Source organism: Chroicocephalus ridibundus, chromosome 9 (genome assembly GCF_963924245.1).
Source record: "Chroicocephalus ridibundus chromosome 9, bChrRid1.1, whole genome shotgun sequence".
Lineage (NCBI taxonomy): Eukaryota > Metazoa > Chordata > Aves > Charadriiformes > Laridae > Chroicocephalus > Chroicocephalus ridibundus.
Genome location: NC_086292.1, coordinates 38,093,094 through 38,114,724, shown reverse-complemented (window position 1 = coordinate 38,114,724; position 21,631 = coordinate 38,093,094). Strand labels below are relative to the sequence as shown.

The following is a 21,631-nucleotide window of genomic DNA, read 5'->3' as shown; positions in this document are numbered from 1 at the left end:
AGGTCCTTTGTAAACACACACTTTTTTATTGTATCAGATTGGTTGTTCTTCATGCAGTGCATGAGGCTTTCAGTAAATACTGAATTGGATGCGATGATTTGGACAAAAGGCACAAAAGTAAGCTTCGCTTGCCAAACTTGAGATCTGTCAAATGCAGGAACCCAAAGACGAGCATCAAGTTCACCTTTGGGCACAGGTTTTTCCTTCCGCAGATGACTGCTGATTTAGAATGAACTTCATTTTTTAAAGCATATCTCCCGCCATGTTTAATTTTGCCACTTGTCAGATTAGCCCACTAATAAGCTAAGGTTGTTTCTGGCATGGCTTACAGTGACACTGGAAAGAGCCTTTTGCCTGAAAAAAAAAGGTTATGGGTTAGGTTCCTTAGGCTCCAAACATAAATCTTGTATGTTATTTTTTCTGGTATTACACAGTGTGCAGGAGCAGTTGGCTTCCAGATCCATGTTTTCTGAACAGTTTTGCAGTTCTCTGTCTGTATCTTAAAAAGATAAGGAAACCTCATATTTTTCCCCTCCTGTTTCTCTGTCAGATATTGACGAGTGCTCACTTCCTAACATCTGTGTCTACGGTACTTGTCATAACCTCCCTGGACTTTTCCGATGCGAGTGTGAAGTGGGCTACGAATTGGACAGAAGTGGTGGTAACTGCACAGGTAAAGATATTTTTGAACAGTGTGCTGTTTAATTTTCTGATAGCGTCATGATCAGCTCCTTAGGAAATTATTTTTAAAAGCTATAAAAATCAGTCTGGATATAGGAGAATATAGACTTCCCTACTGTGTAACACAGAGTTCTCCTTCTCGCTTTTTCTATGCTCCTCTTTCCCCTTCTTTGTCATCCTCTGATCTCCCATTGGCTTAAGAGAAGAAGGGGGAAAACAGAGCAGAGAGAACCCTTTTGTCTGTCTGCATCTCCCAGGCAGAGATGTGTTGTGCTTTGTAGTTTCCATTCACAGTACTGGATGGTAAGCTATGACCTGGCAGTGTGTTTTTCCCTTAAGTACTTCTTTAGTACTTTATGTGAATTTTAATTCATAGATTGGTTTTCCAGGAAAAACATTTTTTTTTTTCCCCCATGAAATGATGAATTAATCTCAAACTACTATTCGTCTACAATGTATATGTATTTTTTAGAGCTTTCTGGAGATCAGTATCTCATAACTAATGGATTTCTGGTGGTCAGCCTATGATACTTGATATATTGATGGTTTGCACTGTCCTGGAGTATTTGCTTACCACGTGCTGGTTTTTCTTGCAGATGTTAATGAATGTGCAGATCCCACAACCTGCATTAGTGGCACATGTGTCAATACTGCTGGTAGTTACACCTGTGAGTGCCCTCCGGATTTTGAGCTGAATCCCACCCGAGTTGGATGCGTTGGTAAGGGACCACTCCTTATGAGATTTGCAAGTGAAGTTGCACAGAGGGGCTGCAGGGCTAACTGCTTAGGAATAAAGTCCCAGGTCATGGAAAAGGGCTGGAACAGGCTCTGCAACTCCCATTCCACTGCCACTGGCTTAGAAGTTGTAGTAGTGCAGCAGGAGTATGTCCAGAGTGATGTAGCATGCCAGCAGTGCCCAGCTGCCAGAACCAACCCCTTGGGGCTTGTTACAGCTGTCCACAATTTACAGCATGCATGAGACAATTTTAAATTTCAACAAGCTTAAACCAACATCCAGCTGGCCCCAAGATGGCAGGCAAATGAAGTTGCGGCATACAGCAACCCATGCTCTTGGAGCGTTGAGCACAGCTTGGCTAGGTGCAGCTTCATGACCAATGGAAATGCTTTTGCATTAGGTTCCAACTGCTTAGTAATCCTCTGCTATTTTTTGGCTTTTGTTTGTTTAAGAGGGTGTAGGGATGCTACTCGAAGTCAAGTGTATTCGAAATTCCTAACATTTAGTAGATGCTTTCATGCTTGTTAACCTCAAGGAGGGGACAAAGCAGTGGGCTTCTGGAACTGTAAGGATGTATGAGTGTGGGTGAAAATGTGAATCAAAATCAGAAAAGGCCTGGCTGAACTGCCCTAGGTCGCGCTGAGTAAATTCCCTGTTTTGTGAGATGTCCAACAAAACCAAGGGATGGGGCACCACTGTCCTATCTAAGTGTGAAAAGCTGGGCCCTCCTGGACAACATAAGTTACTGTCCTTGGCCGTCCTACAAGAAATGAGAGCCATCTGAAGGTATCCCTCATCCTGAAATAAAGTGTTGTGTTTTCCTTTCTCATAAGATGTTATTATGTGCATTCTGAATAGATACACGGTCTGGCAACTGTTACCTGGATATTAAAACTCGTGGAGATAACGGTGGCACCTTCTGCAGCAATGAGATCGGAGTGGGCGTTTCCAAGGCCTCCTGTTGCTGCTCCCTGGGCAAAGCATGGGGAGTTCCCTGTGAACATTGCCCACTTGTGAACACAAGTAAGTCAGCTTTCCTGGGTTAAACACAACAATACAGTGTGTTTATTGGATTTTTTTTCTAATTTAGCCAGGTAACTCAAATACTGGTATAGTCATTTATTGTGTACATGTAGGGGACAAGTTTCCACCAGTCTTAACCAAAAACTTCACTAGTCTTTCAAAAAGGTTATTTAGTCAGAATATTATTATCACTTCTGAGCAAGTTTGCTGTTAACACAAAAAACTACATTATAAATGGAATAGCGGTTGATGTTACGGAGTAAAACCTAATATTTATATCTAGTTACTTTGTTACTTTAAATTACCTGTAATAATCTGATTAATTTTCAAAAATAATTGTGCTGAAAATGTTTCTGCAATTTTAAGTTTGTAAATCTATTTTGTTTTCAGCTGAATATAAAGTTCTTTGCCCCGGAGGGGAAGGATTCCGACCAAACCCCATTACAGTTATATTAGAGGGTAATGTTTACATTTTCCTATATTTACACGTCAAAAATTATGAAACTCTTCAGTGAGTTTTGTTTTTCATGGGAAAGAATTAATGAAATGTTTGTGGTTTTGTTTGAACAGATATTGATGAATGTCAAGAACTGCCTGGACTTTGCCAAGGAGGAAAATGTATTAATACATTTGGGAGCTTCCAGTGTCAGTGTCCATCAGGGTACTATTTGAATGAAGAGACTCGAGTGTGCGATGGTATGTAGCCTTCACTTAACTAGCCGTCCGCTTTTATTCTTATAAAATGATGACAGATCAATATGCAGAAGAATTAATCTATCCTTGAAAAGGAATATAAGCAGACCAAGCCGTATAAAGGTGGGAAAACTGGAACAAGTTGAAGTCTTGCATTGAAAGAGAGAAAATTCCTTCTTGACCATGTTGAAATATATGCAAATTTTTGTTTCAAATGATCAGATTTTAATCAAAACCAGAAAACCCAGCAATTTTTCTTTAAGTAAAACATAATTTACTAACCAGCTATAAAAAATTGCTGTCTGGTAATGGCTAATGAATAAGCAGGCAGATGAAGAGCAAACTTGCCCCATAAGTCTGCTGGGCTGGTTACAGTGTGTCCATGCCTTTTTTCCACAGCTTATTTTCTCTCCTGCTGATCCCAGTGTCCAACTGGAAATATTAGTTGTACTGCAAAACATTTTCCTTCCCCTAGCACAGTCAGTAGTACATGTTCATCACATTACATGCTACTGTCAGGGTGTACTGGATATAAAACTTTAAGCAACCCATAAGTCCTTAAATTTTCCATTACCCAGGCTGTCTTCAGCCTTCCAGACTCTTAATATATGCGAATATAGTGCCTATGATGTGCTAAGCACTGCAGAAATACAAAAGATTCAGGTCCTAAATTAAGGCTGAACCAAAATGATTCATCCATATCGTGTTTACGTAGCTCAACAAATGTTAAAGAGTAAATCTACCTCTGTATTTTTCCTTAGTGGTGTGTCATAGATACTTTAAAATGGTAAGGCTAGTGAAATACTTTCGAACTTCTGGGAACTGAGGTGTTTTGGGGGCAGGGTTGTGTTTGGGTTTGCTTGAGGTTTTTTAAACAAAGGTTAAAATCTCTTGATGAAGTAAACATGACATCTTGTGCTCACTTTCCCCAGTCAAACAGACCTGAACTATCCAGTAAGTCTGTTGTAGCGTCATTATTTATTGAGATGGGCACACCACAGGGAACAGCTTTGGTTCTTGTCCAGATCTGGGAAGCCAGATTGGATGAGATCCTCAAATACTACTTTTGTGCAACAGGTACAAAACTGAAATTGCTTTCTTTGAGCTGCCTAGACGTAACAGAATTCCCATCTTTGCATCACGGCCAGGCTTTCCATGGCCAACTGTGCCACCTCTTCTTTCTCTGTGTGGGCTTCACTCCACCATGACCTTGCTCAGAAGCCCCTTCAGCTCTCTTCCGCCAGTACCTTCCTACCTCAGGTGTTATTGAGACATTTTCCTTCTCAGAAGCACAATGAGAAAGCTTCTGTGGCCACTCACTGCCTTGTTGTTCTCTTCTAGATGTGAATGAGTGTGATACACCTGGCATTTGCGGACCTGGCACATGTTACAATACTGTTGGGAACTACACCTGCATCTGTCCTCCTGATTACATGCAAGTCAATGGAGGAAACAACTGCATGGGTATGGGTTGTTTGTTTTGTGTTTTTTTTAAAGCTTTATCTTAGTGCTTTGGGCCAGGGCTTTACCTGGCACAAATCAGAACTATTTATCTGAATTTAGTTATACAAGAATTAAGTAAATGAAAGGCCTAGCTTCTTTCATTAATTTTATTAAATAAAGCAAGGCAGATCTCTTTTAATACAGATCTCTCAGTACCTCAGCAGAATTTATCCTTTAATTTGATATTTTCTATGTTCATCCCTTCCAAGTATAGTGAAGTTGCAAGCCTTGTACATTTTTTAGGGGGAACCATAACCAAGCTCATGTTTTTCAATGTTGGGCAAAAGGTCAATATTGAATCTTTTGATGAGTCTCGGTGTTACAGCCATTTTGGTTGCTCTGGAATATTTGTATTGCAAACACTTCTTCATTCTTTTACAGTAGTCTTCTAGGGACAAGCTGTTCTGTAGTAGTCTACAGAGCTGCAGTGTCTACTTGACAGGTGTCTAAAAAGTACATATTTGAAGGAGGTATGTCCTAAACCCTTCAGGTAGATCATCTTCTGTAAGAGTTGCTAATGCATTGGCCTGGGGTTTTCATTTTCACAGATATGAGAAGAAGTCTGTGTTATAGAAATTACTATGCTGACAATCAAACCTGTGATGGTGAGCTGCTCTTTAATATGACCAAGAAAATGTGCTGCTGTTCCTACAACATTGGACGTGCATGGAATAAGCCTTGTGAACAGTGTCCTATCCCAAGCACTGGTATGTTTTTGCATTGCAAAGCTATTTGAAAGCCTTGGTAACATCGTTAATTACTATTAGTGGGTGTAACATTGTTAGGGATGTGCTATGTCTTTGTCTGCTCTTATGTGTCTAAAATGAAGGGATTGATTACGTTTTTGACCTGGAGATGACCAGCCCTGGTCACAATGAAGGCATATGTGGAGTGGTTTGCGTTCATGCTGCTGGGCCATGCCTTCTTTGTGATGGTTTCCCTGTTTGGGAGACTTCGTGCTCTATATCGGTTAATCTGTGTCTTTGCAAACGCTTGTTGATCTGGTGTTGAGGCACTGACCAAGGTTTTATTGGCATTGCTCCAACAAATGTGGTGTCTTCTGTGCTGTTCCCTGATGCTGATTGCCACAAAGGGCCTTTCTGGTAGGCCGTGGGTTTAGAGAGGTACCTTGGTCTCCCCTGAGAATGATCTGTGTCAAGCAGATAAATGTAAGATGTAGGAGTTTCTGGGAGAATTGTATGGGCATACAGGACTCCTCCTGGGTGAGACTCTGCAGAGTTGAGCCCAGGACATCCCACTCTGGTTCGAGGTCGTTTGCTTCAAGAACAACCTTTCTAGACTCTTATTTGAATAAGTTCCAACTTACAGTTCAGGTTCTTAAAAGTCAGATCTGGACCTGTATGCAAAAACTGTAATGCACAGAGACAAGCATATGCAAAGCAAAAGCAGCCTGTCATCCCAAGCCCTTTTTATTTGCTAATTTGAATCGCCTTTGAATGCAAACCCAAATGTGTACTAAGCATATCACATGGTGAGCCTTGTGGAAGGGTCTGCATACCTCTGTGTGCTCTGCAGGTGCTGAAAGAGTAGAAGAATTTTCTTGGGCAAAGGATGTAATGAATTTTTGCCTGTTGATTAATTCCAAATACTATAATCACTGCTTTGTTTTCTGGTTGCAGATGAATTCTCCACACTCTGTGGAAGTCAAAGGCCTGGCTTCTTCATTGACATTTATACAGGATTACCAGTTGGTGAGTTGTAATTTCTGTTTTGAACTAAATTCCATGCTACCTCTGAGAAGTGAAAGAGGGAAGGTTTGTTTTCCCAATTATTTTTTCACAGGAGGAATAACAACTTAAGAGTGAGCCTGCAGGCTTTCAGCCTAGCTCCTCCTAGCTGGCCTCAATGATAATTGCTGCTTGTAATCAAGGCAACATAAAGCTTCAAAGAAACTGTAATCAGGCCTACATGAGCAGGGCACAGATACCGAGAATAAGAGGTCTGGGAGTAAGGCCAACCAGCGTTTGGTCTGAGAGGAATTAGGAGCCTTCCCTTCAAACTAAAGCAGAGATTTAATCTGACATTTCACATCAGTCCCCCTGTGTATTGGTTTGACACAAAAATCCTCTTTTCTGCTCAGCTGGAATATTTCTCACATATGTTATTGTGTGTAACATTTGAATCGTAAGTAACAAATTGCAAAACAAAAAGAGGGAGAGAATGAGGAATTCTAAGACAAGGAGCTGAGTAAATCCCTAATGGGACTCCCTTTTGTTTTTATTCACACAAAAATGCAAATAAGAAGCAGATAATGTGCCCTGTAACAAACAGAGGCAGCATATAGGCAATAATCGGGTGCTTTAGCATTAAGCTGCTGTTGTGATGCAGTGTTCAGCTAGTTAGATGGAAATATTTCTAGTAAAGTGGGGAATGTAATTTTTAAAGAAGTTACAGAAATGTACAGTATTTATTATTTATCAGGTCATTTCTTAGAAGCAAAGTTCACCCTTCTAGCTGTTAGCATAAGCCCAAATTGTTGCTGAGTCTACTCGAGGTAATTGGGCCATTGATCAGCATCAGCTGGGAGGCGTTGGATCATGCTAACATGCACAGGTAAAACTGCATCTCTAGCAGTTGCCATGTGTGCCAGGAGTGTTGCAGTCTGCTCTGTCTGCCCTGCCACGTCACAGAACTGAAACAGAAGGGCCGTCCCACAGAGGCCACCAGTACCTCCCAGTGCATCCAGCACTGTGCTGAGAGTGGGGCACGCACAGCTTTAGGTTGTAGCATCCAGCCTGCTGCCTTTGCACAGGAGTTCTCGCGTCCCTTACATCTGTAGGCACAGGACATGGGAACAAGGCAGCGCCCACTCTGCAGGGACAGTGCTCTGTGTACCCTGTAGTACTTGGTTGTGGTCCTTACACAATGTTACTCTTCTGTTGGGATTAAAGTTCAATATATTTACTCCAGGTGGTTGTTTCAGAGACAGAAGTAGTTCTACTTTTACTTATGGTTTATATAATCAGAGGACTCAGAATTACAGAATCTAATGTAGGAAAGGAAGGGTTTGATCCAGCAGCAAAATTTAAAAACTACATTATCTGATGGAAACTCACAGTAGCTGACAGTTGCCCACCATATTCTGTCTTGTGTACATCAGTGCATGTGCCAATTTTTACTAAAAGGAGAGGCTTTTGAGGAGTCTCTGAAGTCTTTCATGTTGTCAGAATATTAAAGATGTGTAACTTAAGGACCCAATAGGCAAGACATATAATTGTAAGAGTGCCTGGGGTTTTTTTGCTGCCAAAATCCATTACTTAACCTAGGTGTATATAGAGCATTGGCAAACCCTGGTTGCTTGGCTTAATCAATCTAATTAATAGCATGTTGGCAGCACTTCAGAAGTTACCTGGCATTGGCACTTTCGAACTGTTACATAAAAACATGAAAGTCTTTTCAGATTAACAAGGGTAAAACAGTGCGAAACTAATTCTGACAAGTGTTTGCATTCAGTTATAGTCTCCTGTATTAAACCAAAGACAGTTACGTTCTCTCTGTTTGGCTCTTCCCAATAAATCCACTGTAACACTCGGGAAGATGAGAAGGTTCTTGAGGGCTGTGGGTGGGAGACATGAGGAAGGATGTGTGCTACCCTCTGCGCTCCTGTGTAGCAGGATATATGTTGGCTACAGTGAAGAGTCGCAAGCTGAGGAAATAATCTACATTTCCACAGTTTGGAATGACTCACTGTCTATTGCAGTTGGGAACGTTCTGATGCTCACGTTATACATATTCTCTTACGGATAAATGCATAAGGGCATATTCTGTAGCATAAGATTTCATGAAGTGCTGTTTACAAGTGTTTAAAAAAATTTCTTCTTGCAGATATTGACGAATGCAGAGAGATACCTGGAGTGTGTGAAAATGGGATCTGTATAAATATGGTTGGCAGCTTCCGATGCGAGTGTCCTGTGGGTTTCTTCTACAATGACAAGCTACTGATCTGTGAAGGTAGAGTGCTGATCTCACTCAGAGAAATGGGATTTAACCAGCTGGCAATTCAGACACTGGCAAATCTGATATACTTGCAAGTCATCCTTAATGAGGGGAAAATACTGATATCAGTGTAGTAAGTCAATGTTAATTAAGACATTTTGAATTCTTTTGCATAGAAAATAACAGATTTTCCATCAGGCAGGCCTTGAAGGAGCATGAGTCAGCAGTCATGGGAAGAAACATTGTTTTTCACATTTGACAGTAAAGCCAAGAACAGAGTAGTAGTCTTGAGTCAGATCATGAGCACTATTTTTTTTTTTAATCCCAAGATATTTTTTTCTAATGGAACAAAGATTTCTGTAAATGATATAAACACATGATAATTTTTTTCCAATTTAAACATTTCCTAGCATTGTATTAGTCAGTTTAATGTAAGACAGCAGTATGAGTTAAATATAGGAATTAATTTTATAAATGGAGGATGTGGGTTTGGGATCATTTCAGGGAGATACCTAAATGTGACCAAATATTTACTTTCATCGATATATTTATTTTTTCAGAATTAGAAAGAAATTCCTATGTTTGGGTGAGATATTACTTTTCACACTAAAAATAAAGTGGTTTTGACGTCTTTCTAGCTTACCATAACAATCAAATTCCCTTTTTGTATTGACAGATATTGATGAATGCCAAAATGGACCAGTGTGTCAGCAAAACGCAGAATGTGTCAACACAGCTGGTAGCTACCGTTGTGACTGTAAACCTGGCTACAGGTTCACATCAACTGGCCGATGCACTGGTGAGGACTTCTGGCTTGTTTGTGTGAGGGTCTATAGAATGTAGCAGATTTCAAAAGAATTCTAAAAAAGCATATCTCCTCTTCAGAAAGATGGTATACCAGGAGGTAATCTGAACTCTAAGAACCCTCCTCTTAAAGCCTTTTAGGGCATTGCATAAACATTCTGGTAATTCCCAGAAGACTAGTGGGCCCATCCCACCGAGACATAAATGAGAGTCAATCACCTGAGACGGTGTTTGTCTTCCACTTTATCCCACCAACCGCAAACATTTTTCTTTAGCCCATGTCGTGGCTAGGGAGGGAAGACCAGTTGATTCACTACCTTTTCTCTGACACTAAAAATTCAATTGTGGTCCTGACAGGGACCTTCTTCTGCATAAATTCTTTGATTTTCATTGTAATTTGCTAGATGTGTTTTAGCAATTTATTTGCCGCTTTTATTTTTACAAATAAATCACTGCTTGCTGGGGTCTCTGCTGATAAGGTGGACTTATCTGCTAGGCCGTATACAATAACTAACTTAAAAAGCTTATATTGTTAGACTTCCTAACTTTTCTGTAGATTTAAACAGGCTCTTGAACATTATTTTTACATACTCACTGAGTGGGACTACAGTTCTCTAATCTATTTGCTCTTTCTTCTAATATCGTAGTCCAGAGAGGCATTCGTGTTATCTTGATTACTTGAAGAATTGCAGAGATTTTAAAATCTGCTTTGAGCCAAGCAGCTATAAATATTATATACATTTCTGAATTAAATAATAATTACAAAGGAAACTGATAACATTTTTCTTGGGTTTTTGCTTCTGAGTACTTGAGTTTTAGGAAGTGTGCTTTTCCCTGCAGCGTAGTTTTTCATTGTTTCATGTGACCCTTGAGGGAAAAGGGTGTAGGGGCAACCAGAACACTACTATGAGAACTAAAACTGTTTTGTTAAGCTATGCAGTGGTGCATGTAAATATTCAATATGTTCCTAATGTAATTGTTGTTGTTATGGGTTCATTACAGCAGTACAGGAAGAGCCAGGGAAGGTTCTGATATGGGTTACAATACCCAACGCGAATTGGCACAAACAGTAATACTTCCCTGTATTTTGCTCTTATTTTATATTTAGTGAAAATAAAGTTAGACAATTAGAGTCAGAATAAAAGTGGTTGATAAAGTACTTGATCCAGCAAAGGAAGGAAATTCCCAACCGCTCTGCTGAGAGTGAATAGTGCTCAGCATCTTGCAGTATTGGATCAGTCATGCTACTGCATGGAAAATGATCACACCCCAGTAGTTTGTATGCTCTTGAATCAAAACTGATGTATCACAGCCACTAGTACTATGAGTACTGCATTTATCTTACTATCAAAGTAGCTTTCCTCTGGTGCTATCGGTTGTGGTATAATAAATATTTTTCATATAAACTTATTTTTTGTCACTTAAGACAATTCTGCCTCCCAATTTTTTAAAAAGTTACAATGTTCTCCTTTTACATGAAAAGAAGTGACTTTTCCCTGGGACTTCAATTCATTTGCCCACAGAGCACCAGAGAGTCATAGCTTTTCTTTTGTCTCTACTCCTGATCCGAGAAGATTAGGAGTTCTTAAGACAGTGTGTTATCCAGCATTGGTTTCCTTTCTGCCTCCTTTAGACTCTAATTAGCAGCAGTGTCATTATAGCACTGGTCCTTGGTGAACACCCATCCAAAGTTACTAATGGCCCCAGTTGATGTACAATAGTCCTGGGGATGGGGGCTATTGGGATTGTCCATACGCTGAGTAAAGAGAAGAGGCAGCAGAGGCAGGAAAACAAGATCTAGTACATGAAGTTCTTTGCAATTAGGAACAACTTGATTCTTAGTTTTGCAATGAACTGGGGATGGCTTGGTAAGAAACTGCATCTGCTTTGCTTAGATTGCACGTAAAAGAAAATTACTGAACGCTAAAATGCAATTGATTCTAATGCAAGCTCATGGCAGCACCTCAGTTCTCCTATTTTGGAGCAGCAGCAGACAAAAGACCAGGAAGCATATTAAATCAAACCAGCTCTTGCTGGTGATGAGGTCAACAGAAAGACCTCATTTGATTCATGTTTCTGATTTGTTATGGAAAAAAAAACATGCTGGACAGCAAACATTTTTTTCTTTGACATTTTCTTTCACTGGATTCTGCCTGAAAGCATTGATACAAAGAGTAGCAGGAAGCAGTCAGCTGTTGAACTAGTGTAATAGGTGCCCTGCTACTTTAAGGCAGCGTATCTCGTGCTGGCAGGATAGCTTTCCCCACCTATGCATTTATGCATCTATGCAGTTGACTGCTGCTGCTGCCGAAATATTTTCTGACTCCGTACAGCAGTAACTCCTCTTGCTGTTTGAGCTTTGACCGGTTTCCAGGATCACAACTGCATGAGGCACAGATGCTGCAACACTTGTGTATAGTTGTACCCATTTTATCTCTGCACAATGAGTAGATAAATCTACATTGCATTTTATCTCTCTGTAAGCTCAGTGAGAAAAGTGTGGGATTCATCTCCCTTTCTGTTTTTTATGATTTGTGACTTAATCAAGCAATTTGTGCTATCATCAAACATAGCTAAAAGCAAGTAGTTGCTTTCATGAGAAGGATGCAAACTCTCATTTATATGTGGCTTTCATATCTGCTGCATAGTCAATGTAGAGCACTCAGAGATCTCTCCATGCAATTTCATGCCATTAATTCTGCTTTTCAAAGCTATGGTGATATGCCTTCCTTCCAGCAAGAACTTGTATATGGTAAATAGAATTTTTATACTAATTTTTTTTCAGCTCCACAAGTGTTGGAAAAGGTATTTTACAAGCAAATAGCCCCTTTTCTGAGATTTACTTAGTAACACTTTTCTCAGTAATAAATTAAATTGACTATTTTAAATTAGGGCCGTGCACTGGATTCTAGCTATCGTGGTTGCTGCTAATGCATCTTTCCAGCTCTGTAGTTTAGAGGCCTTAACTTTCACTGTGCTGCTTTGATTTCAGATCGGAATGAATGTCAAGAAATTCCCAATATTTGCAGCCACGGGCAGTGTATTGACACTGTTGGAAGTTTCTACTGCATTTGTCACAATGGATTCAAGACCAATGATGACAGAACAATGTGTATAGGCAAGTATATCAAATTAAGCTGGACTTAGGCTTCTGATGCTTTCATTTTCCAGGAAGATGTTCCATTCTTCTTAGAATTTTCTGAAGCATTTTGTCTCGTTTATTCCTTTAGGCAAGAAATTTAATAGATGAAATGTAACGCAGCAATTGTATACAGCCTGCTTGTTAACGGAGTAAGTGAAGGGTAGATTTCTTGCCAGAAAAGTGCCCTTTTCAGAAACAGAGTAATTTCATAAAGAAGGAAATTCTGTATTTAACCTGTTCACAACTGTTAGTGTGGTGTCTGTTGCCTGAGTAAAATGAAGAGATTTCAGCATGCTTATGATTAGATAGCTTAGAATTCCTTTGGGATAGGTGAGATAGGGGTCACAGTAAGATAAATGATTCTCGGACCCTTGATTATTTTTGTAGGTGTTAATATCAAGTGTATAAATCTGTATAAAATTTTCTTTTTGGGAGGTAGACAATCTTTTTCCCTTCTGTTCACTCTGTTGGCAGTGGATTATTTCTTTTGCCAGTGGAATAGCTACAGGCTTTCCTTTCCCCACCAGTGATTAAAATTCTTGCTGCGTGATTTTCTCCTTTGTAGATATTAATGAGTGTGAGAGAGACGCCTGCGGCAACGGAACCTGCAGAAACACCATTGGCTCTTTCAACTGCCGCTGCAATTTGGGGTTCATCCTCTCACACAACAATGACTGCATAGGTAAGGGGTGCTGAGAGCAGGGGTTCTAAGACTTTCTACTTCTAATAAAACTGCCATTAATACCATCTTCTCGATTGAGTTAGGATCACACCTTTCGTGTCCTGTCTGATAAAAGACAAAACCTGATTTATTTAGTCTGAAAAGGCCTCTCTGATTATGCACTCCTTACTTTTCTGTACCCACTTAAATGTTTGTATGTGACATACGCCTTTTCTTTTTTTACTCTTCCTTTGGCAATTTTACAACATAGACCAATATTGGTATTTTCCCCTCACTTGCTTTTGAAACAGGGGATTATTTATATGTTTTCAGTTACTGTGCCAGTATAGTGGGAACAGAAGTGTCGCCTCCTCAGTTTCACTTGTTGCAGGTGTTTGTTGTATATCTTTCAATGTTCTTTTTTGTAGATGTGGATGAGTGTGCAAGTGGGAATGGAATGCTCTGCAGGAACGGTCAGTGTGTGAACACGATCGGGTCCTTCCAGTGTCTTTGCAATGATGGCTATGAAGTGGCTCTGGATGGAAGGACTTGTGTTGGTGAGTGTTTTCTTTTAGGGTAGAAAAAAAGCGTGGCAAACCTTGAGGAGATATTCTTAGTAAAACAGTAGAAGAGGTCAGAGACAACTGTCACATTGTCATCATTGTACCTGCAGAAGAAGACAATGACGAGAGGGCTATTCTGCTCCTGGGAAGTCCCACCATCAGTTTGATGGAATCAAAATTAAAGCAGCCTCAGCCACAGATTTGTTGAGATAATAGCAATTATCTCAAATGAATTGTCTTTCTGTTTTTTTAGATGTCAATGAGTGTGCACTGGAGCCTGGAAAATGCTCACCAGGCACATGTCAGAACTTGGATGGGTCATTCAGATGTATCTGTCCTCCTGGATATGTCCTGCAGAATGACAAATGTGAAGGTGTGTACAGAACAATCCTCCTTCTGTCCCATTTCCTAGCTATTCACAGTTGTTACCACTTTTCTCTGCATCTGAACATGAGTAATGTTTAGGCTTTTGTGACAGTGTACGGTTCTGAACTGTAGCCACTAAGTCACTTCCCAGAAAAAGTTTCAATAACTTTTTTTTGAACGAGAAGTACCTGATCTGATCCCAAGAAAATTCTAATCCCAGGCTGTTTGGTTGATGGTACGTTGCTGAAATTTGCCCACTGCAGGAGGATTTGAAAACCGGCCCTAGATTTTGCACCTGGATTTCTTGTTCCTCTTTCTGTCTGTTCCTTTTTGTTCTATTAGATATCAGTGATAATGTAGGGTTACACTTTATGTAGTACAGCTGCCAGTGTAACCATTTTTATTTCTCATCTCTTTAATTACTTTTCTTACAGACATTGATGAGTGTGTGGAACAGCCAGAAATTTGTGCCCTGGGCACATGCAGCAACACCCCAGGCAGTTTCAAATGTCTGTGTCCAGAAGGCTTTGTGTTGTCTTCCACAGGAAGGCGATGCCAAGGTAAGTTCATTCCTATTTTCTGGCATTTCAAAATTTGTTTGCTGCTTTATAAAAGGCTTATTAGCTGCCTGTTTCTAATATAATGAGGAGACTCTGGACTCAAACAGTGTTTTTCACAAGGAAAACATGATAATTCTGTAGCTGGGGCCAGGTTCTGTCTGGCCCTAACATCTGTTTGCCATTAAAGAGAACATTGCAATAAAAGGGGTGAAGATAATGTTAAATGCACCAGGTTAACTGAGGAAATTATGTTGCACTGCAGCCCTTTCTTGCACCCCTGGAAGAAACGTTGAGGCTGCCTGGACTCTATATAGACTGTGACATGTCTGATATGGAGTTGGAGCACAAACAGGCAGGAGACTACTGCAATGCACTGCTAAAGGCAGCATTTCCAGGAATAAAGCTGTTCTTAGCACTTATCAAATTCTCCATAACACTTGTTATATGCTATTCCTCTCCACAGATGTGTGGGTGGAAAAAATTTGCTAACAGTATTGTGTGGACGGTCTGCTTAGAAAAGTCTGAAGCATCGTTTAGCTTCTAGATTACCTGTTTTCAGAGCTTAAACATGGGCACTAAGACAGAGATCAGATGCTAAAAGCTGAACATCTAGTCATCTAGTAATGAAAAGCCACAGGTTAGTTTATTTTGTGGATAAAGAAGCAGCATAGCGAATTAGGGAGTAAGTTATTTTAAAGACTTTGAAATTATTAAATAGATACATCCTTAAATGTCCTGTGCACAGTGGGGACCACTGGTGAGTAAGACCTTTATAAGGACCTCTGCAGTTATACTTGGCACAGAACAGTGATGCTTGTTGACACCATAGTGAGTTCTTCACTTCACAGTGGGCTAAATGAAACTGTGGTTTTGGTAAAAATGAATCCAACCTGCAGTAAATGTTCATCCAAGTCTCCAAACCACCATGCAGTTTGGCACAGTTACTTCACACAACTTCAGGAAAACAGCACTGTTTTAGCTGGGCTTTTGTAGCTTATATAAATGAGGTTTCTTCAGGCTGAGGATGTTGTTCTCTTCAGGTAAGGAAAAAAAGTCACAAAAAACCCAAGAAACAAAATCATAAAAAAGAATGCAGCCTAATCGTTTCCTTTAGGAAAACACACCACTGTTTCACAGATAATGTCAGAGGAAAACGCATGCTTGTGTGTATGAACTTTTAAGTGTGCTTCTCCTCATCCCCTGAAGAAGACTGATTTTTTTTTTTTCAAGTATCTCAGGCTAAGCAAAATTTTGTTTAAAACTTCCCATTACCTAGGACTTTTGTAAAAATCTGGACATTGCCCAGCATTGATGCTGCTGCCAGAAAACTGGATGAGCAGCTGCTTCCACAACTGCCCTGTTGCAGTCTCCTTGCCAATGCAGGGAGTTGCCAGCTCTCTGCCTGCTGGATGCTTGTGGTCTGTGATCTCAGCTCGGCTCCAGCATCCTGGGATTAAAATGTAGTGCCACTGGGCCAGTTTTCTTTGTTTGTGTGTACTTCAGGGAAGAATGAGGAAGGAAAGCACTATTGAAAATTGCCTCTCATTTTGAAACTACACAGTATTATCATTGCAAGTTGATTAAAATCTCTTGACTTGAGTGATTCTTACTAATAAGAGGAGGGAGAATAAGAGGGGAGTACAGCCCTTCCTTCTCTGCTGGACAAAAGAGAACAACCCTTCCTTTTCCATGACTGAAGTAGGACACTCTGTCCCGTAGCTTTCCTTTACTGTGGTGGAGAGTTCCCCTCCCTCTTCAGAGCTTCCCCAGTCAGAGACAATAGTTGGTCCTTCTTGATATAGCCTCAGATGGAAGTTGGGTGTTTTACTGGGGGGGCCTCCTGTAACTTTGCATTTAACACCTCTAAGTGAAAACTGTGCCAAAGTAACCCTAACTGTTTTTCTCTATGCAGATCTGAGAGTAAGTTACTGTTTTACCAAATTTGAAGATGGAAAATGTTCTGTGCCGAAGTCCCGAAACCACTCCAAACAAGAGTGTTGCTGTGCCTTGAAGGGACAGGGATGGGGAGATCCCTGTGAGCTCTGCCCAGAGGAAGCAGATGGTGCGTTATTGACTAGGTTACCTTATTGTCGTGATAGCTTCTCAGAACTGAAAGAATGTTGGGATTCTTATAAGAAGGAATTAGGAAAAATAATTTTCCAGAGGTGTTTAACCCTAATAATTGTCATTGCTGTCTGTAAAGTGGTGCTCTAGCACTCTCAAAAGCCATATTCCTTGCATAGTCCTGTATCAAGCAGATTCCTTGTTTGCTTATAAGTTTGTTAGATTAGCTGCTGAATATTTTGCTCTGGAGGTGTCACATACTGAAAGTGAAAAGTAGTAGGTCCTTGATAGGGTCTGAGTGGAAATACCCGCAAGACACAAGTTCATCTAATTGCAAATAAGTATAAGAAGGGGCGCGCCATAAATATGAAATCTTATTTTAAAAAAACCAACAACAACAAAAAAAACCAAACCAACAACAAAACAGTCCAACTAGATCCACATTTGAATCACCTTGTTACCTTTCGTGACTATGTTTTGTTATTAAAAAAATCTAAATTTGCAATCTTATCAATATGAATGAATTTCAAAAATAGCAGGGAATGACAAAACACAGGCCTTGAAGAAGGAAAGCCTCGCTGAACTGTTGCTAAAGAAACACTTTCCTTTGTTAGTGTCCTTTTTAAGACTGAGTAGCAAAGCATCAAGCAAGTCAACGGGCCTTTGTACCATCATGGTGCAATTTGCTGAATGGACTTTAATCCATGCTGACAAATGTGGTTAACGGCATTACTGGTTTCACCAATACATTAATACAGTTCATTCCTTTAATAAGTCATGTAGATATTTTGCAGACAATCCTCACAAAAGCCAAGGGAAGAAAAGAGAATCAGATGTGCCAGTTGCAATATTCCTCCTAGGCTTATTGCCTGTGCATGTTTCATTCTGTTGCCCCGGAGGACTTGAACCAAAGTCAGTTGGAAAAGCGTGGTATACATCGCAGCATTTCCTTGAAGTGTCAGCACATGTATTTTTCACAGTCCAAACTGTTCTCAAAGGATGATGTCAAGGCCATTTTTCTCATCTTTTAAAAAAGAAATAGCTTTGCGATATCTGAGTCTGGGGAATTTGTGACTTTGCATGTCATGTACAGTGGAATTGTTTCTTTTTTAAAAAAAAAATACTTGCTTGTCATCTCATGCATGTTCTCCGTTGTCTGTGATCTGATTGCAGACTGGTAAGCTCAAGCCCATGTGCCACCTGAGTCTCCTGAAGGCTTGAACAGCAGGCAGGCTTTGTGCTGCCCGCCGCACAGGGCTGTTTCCCACTCAGAGCCTAGCAGTGTGCCAGACACTTGGTTGCTTTCAGTGCAAGTGTGCATCTGCATTTAGTTCTATTTTGTTCAACCTCAGCAGAGATCAGCTGAATGTATTTCAGCTAAAGAAAGTGTGACATTTGTTATGTCTATTATTGTATCGTACTGCTGCGCTGTAAACCTCTTTGCAGCCTACTGAATTTACAAAAGAAAAAATGAAATCTTGTCAAGGGTTCTGTGATGTTCTGAGCATGGTTAGTAGAGAATATACTCAGTAGCATCTTGTGATGGTTTGAATTACAGTCTTGTGTCCATCCATCTGCTCAAGAAGCAGTTTAGGGGGGAGAGGTGCAAGGTTACTTTCAGTTGCAAGACTTGTATTTTTCCTGTGTGTGTGTGAGTCCCAAAACTAGAGGATTTTCTGAAGCTGAAGGGCCTTTATGATTCCATAATCCTCATTTCATTTTGGTCCACCAGAGTGGAAATTTATGATTTCTTATTTATTCTAATGCCAAGGATATATCAGCTGATTTGCGCAGGTCAGGAAGTACATGCTTTCTGCAACACAAAATGAATGACTTGCTCTCAGAAGATTCACATTACCTTTAAATCTTCGAAAACCACACAGAAAACCCCGTGGATTTGTAAACTGAGTGGTGACTTTACCCTAACATGAATGCAGAAATTTTACTCTCAGCCTACCTATAATACAATTATTACTTACTCTAGAACTAGAGATTGGCATGCTTTAAGGAGCTATTAACATGACTACAGATTAAATTGTGTCTTCTTCAGAAAAATGTAGGAAATCTTTCATTTGCAACAAAAAAGAATGCAGTCACTAGCACTGATACATTTAAAATGGAAATGTTGCATTAGTTTGCTCCTTGAAGGGAGATAAATAATTCTAATTATTCACAGGATTTTACATATACAGGAAATCAGATGAAATGTAAAGCGAGCATGCAGTTTTTACGTGAATGTAAGATTAAATTATAAATTTATAAATTTACGTACTGTATTTCTGGATCTGAATATGAGGAGGATAGCTCATTGGTAATGCGGATTGACAACATGGAATTGAACATCTGGTTTGATTTTTATTTATTTTTTTTTGCAGAGGCGTTCAGACAGATTTGTCCATTTGGAATTGGCATCCTTGTTGGACCTGGTGACGCAAGATTGGGTGAGTGCCTGAACTGCACGATGCCGTTGTTGCATCAATATGCCATTTTCTATGCATAAGCCATTCTCCCTTTCAATTGAGAATAACACCTCTCAACTATTCCCAAAAGGCATGAACTGTAATTTTTTTTTCCAATTATTTATGCCAATTTAAAACGTAAGCTTGAATATCTCATATATCAGAAATTAAACTTCTTTTAGCCAGACTTGCTAGGAAACTTATGTAGATCTAGAGAATGGATCACATAGCATACCTGTCTTTTCTTACACAATATATATAGCCTGTTTACAGTACACGGTTGTAATCCTCCAGAAGTGCAAACCACGGTTTCCCAGATCCCTTCAGTACATTCTGTTCTCTCCCAAGACAAACAGCACTTCAGCCTTATTGGCAAAAGTTTTCATTTAAGGAGTGCTGGATGGATGACTACAGCTTTTCATATCTACTCTTCTCCCTGTAGCCCCAGTTGGAGAGATTTTTTTTTATCCGACATTTAGAATCAGTTTAATTCCTACATTCTGAAAGCTGGCCTGCAAGACAAAATCTGTGCCCTCATCCTAATATATCAAAATTCAAATATTAGGTTTTTTGTGCTCTCAGGAATATTTCTCGCCAGAACAACACTTGTTCTTTGAGAGAAGTCTAAAAGCACATGAAGTCAATTGCACTTACTGTGTTGTTTGTATTTCTGGTTAAGATGTGGATGAGTGCCTTGATCCAGATAACTGTAAATTTGGGCAGTGTATCAACACAGATGGGTCTTTCCGCTGTGAATGTCCATACGGTTACATCCTACAAGGAGCTCAATGTGTGGGTAAGTATAGCTGTTTCATCTGATATTTTAAAGAATCTCCTGAATTGCTGAATATGGCATTAAGGAGTAGCGGGGTTATATTTATTATTCCAGTGTTGTGGAGTCTCCATCCCTACTGGTGCTTAAAACCTGCCAGGGCAGGGCCTGAGCAGTCTGCTCTGAGATGGTCCTGGTCTGGCTGAGTGTTTGGCCCAGATAACCTCTAGCAATCCCAAATTATGCTAGAACTCTGTGACTTTAATTCAGTAACTTAAGTGAGTTCTTGGATTTTGTATTTTTGTATTTTTTTTGGTTGTGCATCAACAACATAGATTTTATAGCTTTTTGGTTGAGTATAACCATGTATTCTTGCCTTGATTTAACTGCTTGTAGATACTGATGAATGTGCTGTTGGAAACCCGTGTGGAAACGGAACTTGCAGGAATGTGGTGGGAGGTTTTGAATGCACCTGCGTTGAGGGATTTGAGCCTGGACCGATGATGACCTGTGAAGGTGAGACTCCCATGTGTTAAGGAATATCATTGTATTTTTGTGCTGAAACAGTTTCCTGATTTCAGAAACAATTGAGGAGAGTAAAGCAGCTTAAAAAGAGAAATACGGACATTTGAAACAATGCATCTTTATCCAAAACAGAAAAATAAGTTCCTCCTTCCTGTATCCACCTTGAACTGTTGGTACCTTTTTCTAACTGGAGGTTGGTTGAACAGGCTTTCAGTTAGTATCTGCTAAGGGACTGCCCGGAGAGGAGCGTGTTGGGGTACAGTCTCTCCAGAACAGTCCCCAGAAATGCTGCTTATTGTGCGTATGGGTTTTGCATACCTCCTAGATGAGCTTTGAGCGAAGGGAGTCGCTGTGGGTGATGAAAATAGAAAATGGTCTGCTTGGGTTTACTGAGGAAGAAACAGGGAACAAACCAGAAAATATAAATACAGTACTAGACAATTACCATGGTACCCCTGTGTTGAACATTTTTCATGCTTTGATCTCTCATTTCAAAAAGAAAAATTTGAAAATGCACAAATAAGGGAGGGGTACGGAAGATCAGAGTTATAGAAGGAACACACAGAAAATTAAGGAGACTACAATTTTTCCGTGTGGAAAATGTGTTTGAAGAGATACGTGATTTAAATTTATAAAGCCACAAGTGGTAAAGGTACCAAAAATAGAGGGAACATGTTAGACAAACCAAAGCAAACATTTTTATATGCATAGTACTTACTTAAGTTGTGGAACTCTTTGCTGCAGAATATTAGTGAGGCCGCAAGTATAAATTGACCCAGAAAGAGACTGTACAAATTTATGTGGGAATCTATCAGTGGAAATTAAGCGTGATAGTTTGGTTGTGGCTTTTGGCTGTGGAAGTCCTTAAACTGAGAAGCTGTATCAGGGGAAAGATCTCTGTGTACGTGGTAGGGTGTTGGTTTTTTTACTACTCTTTTCCTCCTGTTGCAACCAGAGAGGGGAACGTCCTAGGACGTTCTGACACTCTCTTCTGACCTGACACAGCTGTTCTTAAATTATCTGCTGCAATCTATTTGTTTGTAAGCCCATACAAAAGAATGCTTCTATTTTTGCATCAGCTTGCTTTAGTTTTACGTACAGTTAGAGCTTCATTCACTTCCC

The 21,631-nt window shown here is 39.9% G+C and overlaps 1 protein-coding gene across 3 annotated transcripts in view; it reads left to right on the top strand.

Annotated features, from left to right (window-relative positions):
* The window catches only part of FBN1 (fibrillin 1), a 154,515-nt gene that overhangs the window by 117,721 nt on the left and 15,163 nt on the right, over positions 1–21,631 (top strand). For all 3 annotated transcript variants that reach the window (XM_063345778.1, XM_063345779.1, XM_063345780.1), the window contains exons 35-53: positions 551–673; positions 1,278–1,400; positions 2,276–2,440; positions 2,831–2,899; positions 3,011–3,136; positions 4,475–4,597; positions 5,185–5,343; positions 6,277–6,348; positions 8,483–8,608; positions 9,270–9,392; positions 12,390–12,515; positions 13,105–13,221; positions 13,629–13,757; positions 14,017–14,136; positions 14,564–14,689; positions 16,602–16,751; positions 19,129–19,194; positions 19,892–20,008; positions 20,381–20,500. In XM_063345778.1, coding sequence (XP_063201848.1) covers positions 551–673; positions 1,278–1,400; positions 2,276–2,440; positions 2,831–2,899; positions 3,011–3,136; positions 4,475–4,597; positions 5,185–5,343; positions 6,277–6,348; positions 8,483–8,608; positions 9,270–9,392; positions 12,390–12,515; positions 13,105–13,221; positions 13,629–13,757; positions 14,017–14,136; positions 14,564–14,689; positions 16,602–16,751; positions 19,129–19,194; positions 19,892–20,008; positions 20,381–20,500 — 2,280 coding nt within the window. The remainder of the gene's footprint in view (positions 1–550; positions 674–1,277; positions 1,401–2,275; positions 2,441–2,830; positions 2,900–3,010; positions 3,137–4,474; positions 4,598–5,184; positions 5,344–6,276; positions 6,349–8,482; positions 8,609–9,269; positions 9,393–12,389; positions 12,516–13,104; positions 13,222–13,628; positions 13,758–14,016; positions 14,137–14,563; positions 14,690–16,601; positions 16,752–19,128; positions 19,195–19,891; positions 20,009–20,380; positions 20,501–21,631) is intronic.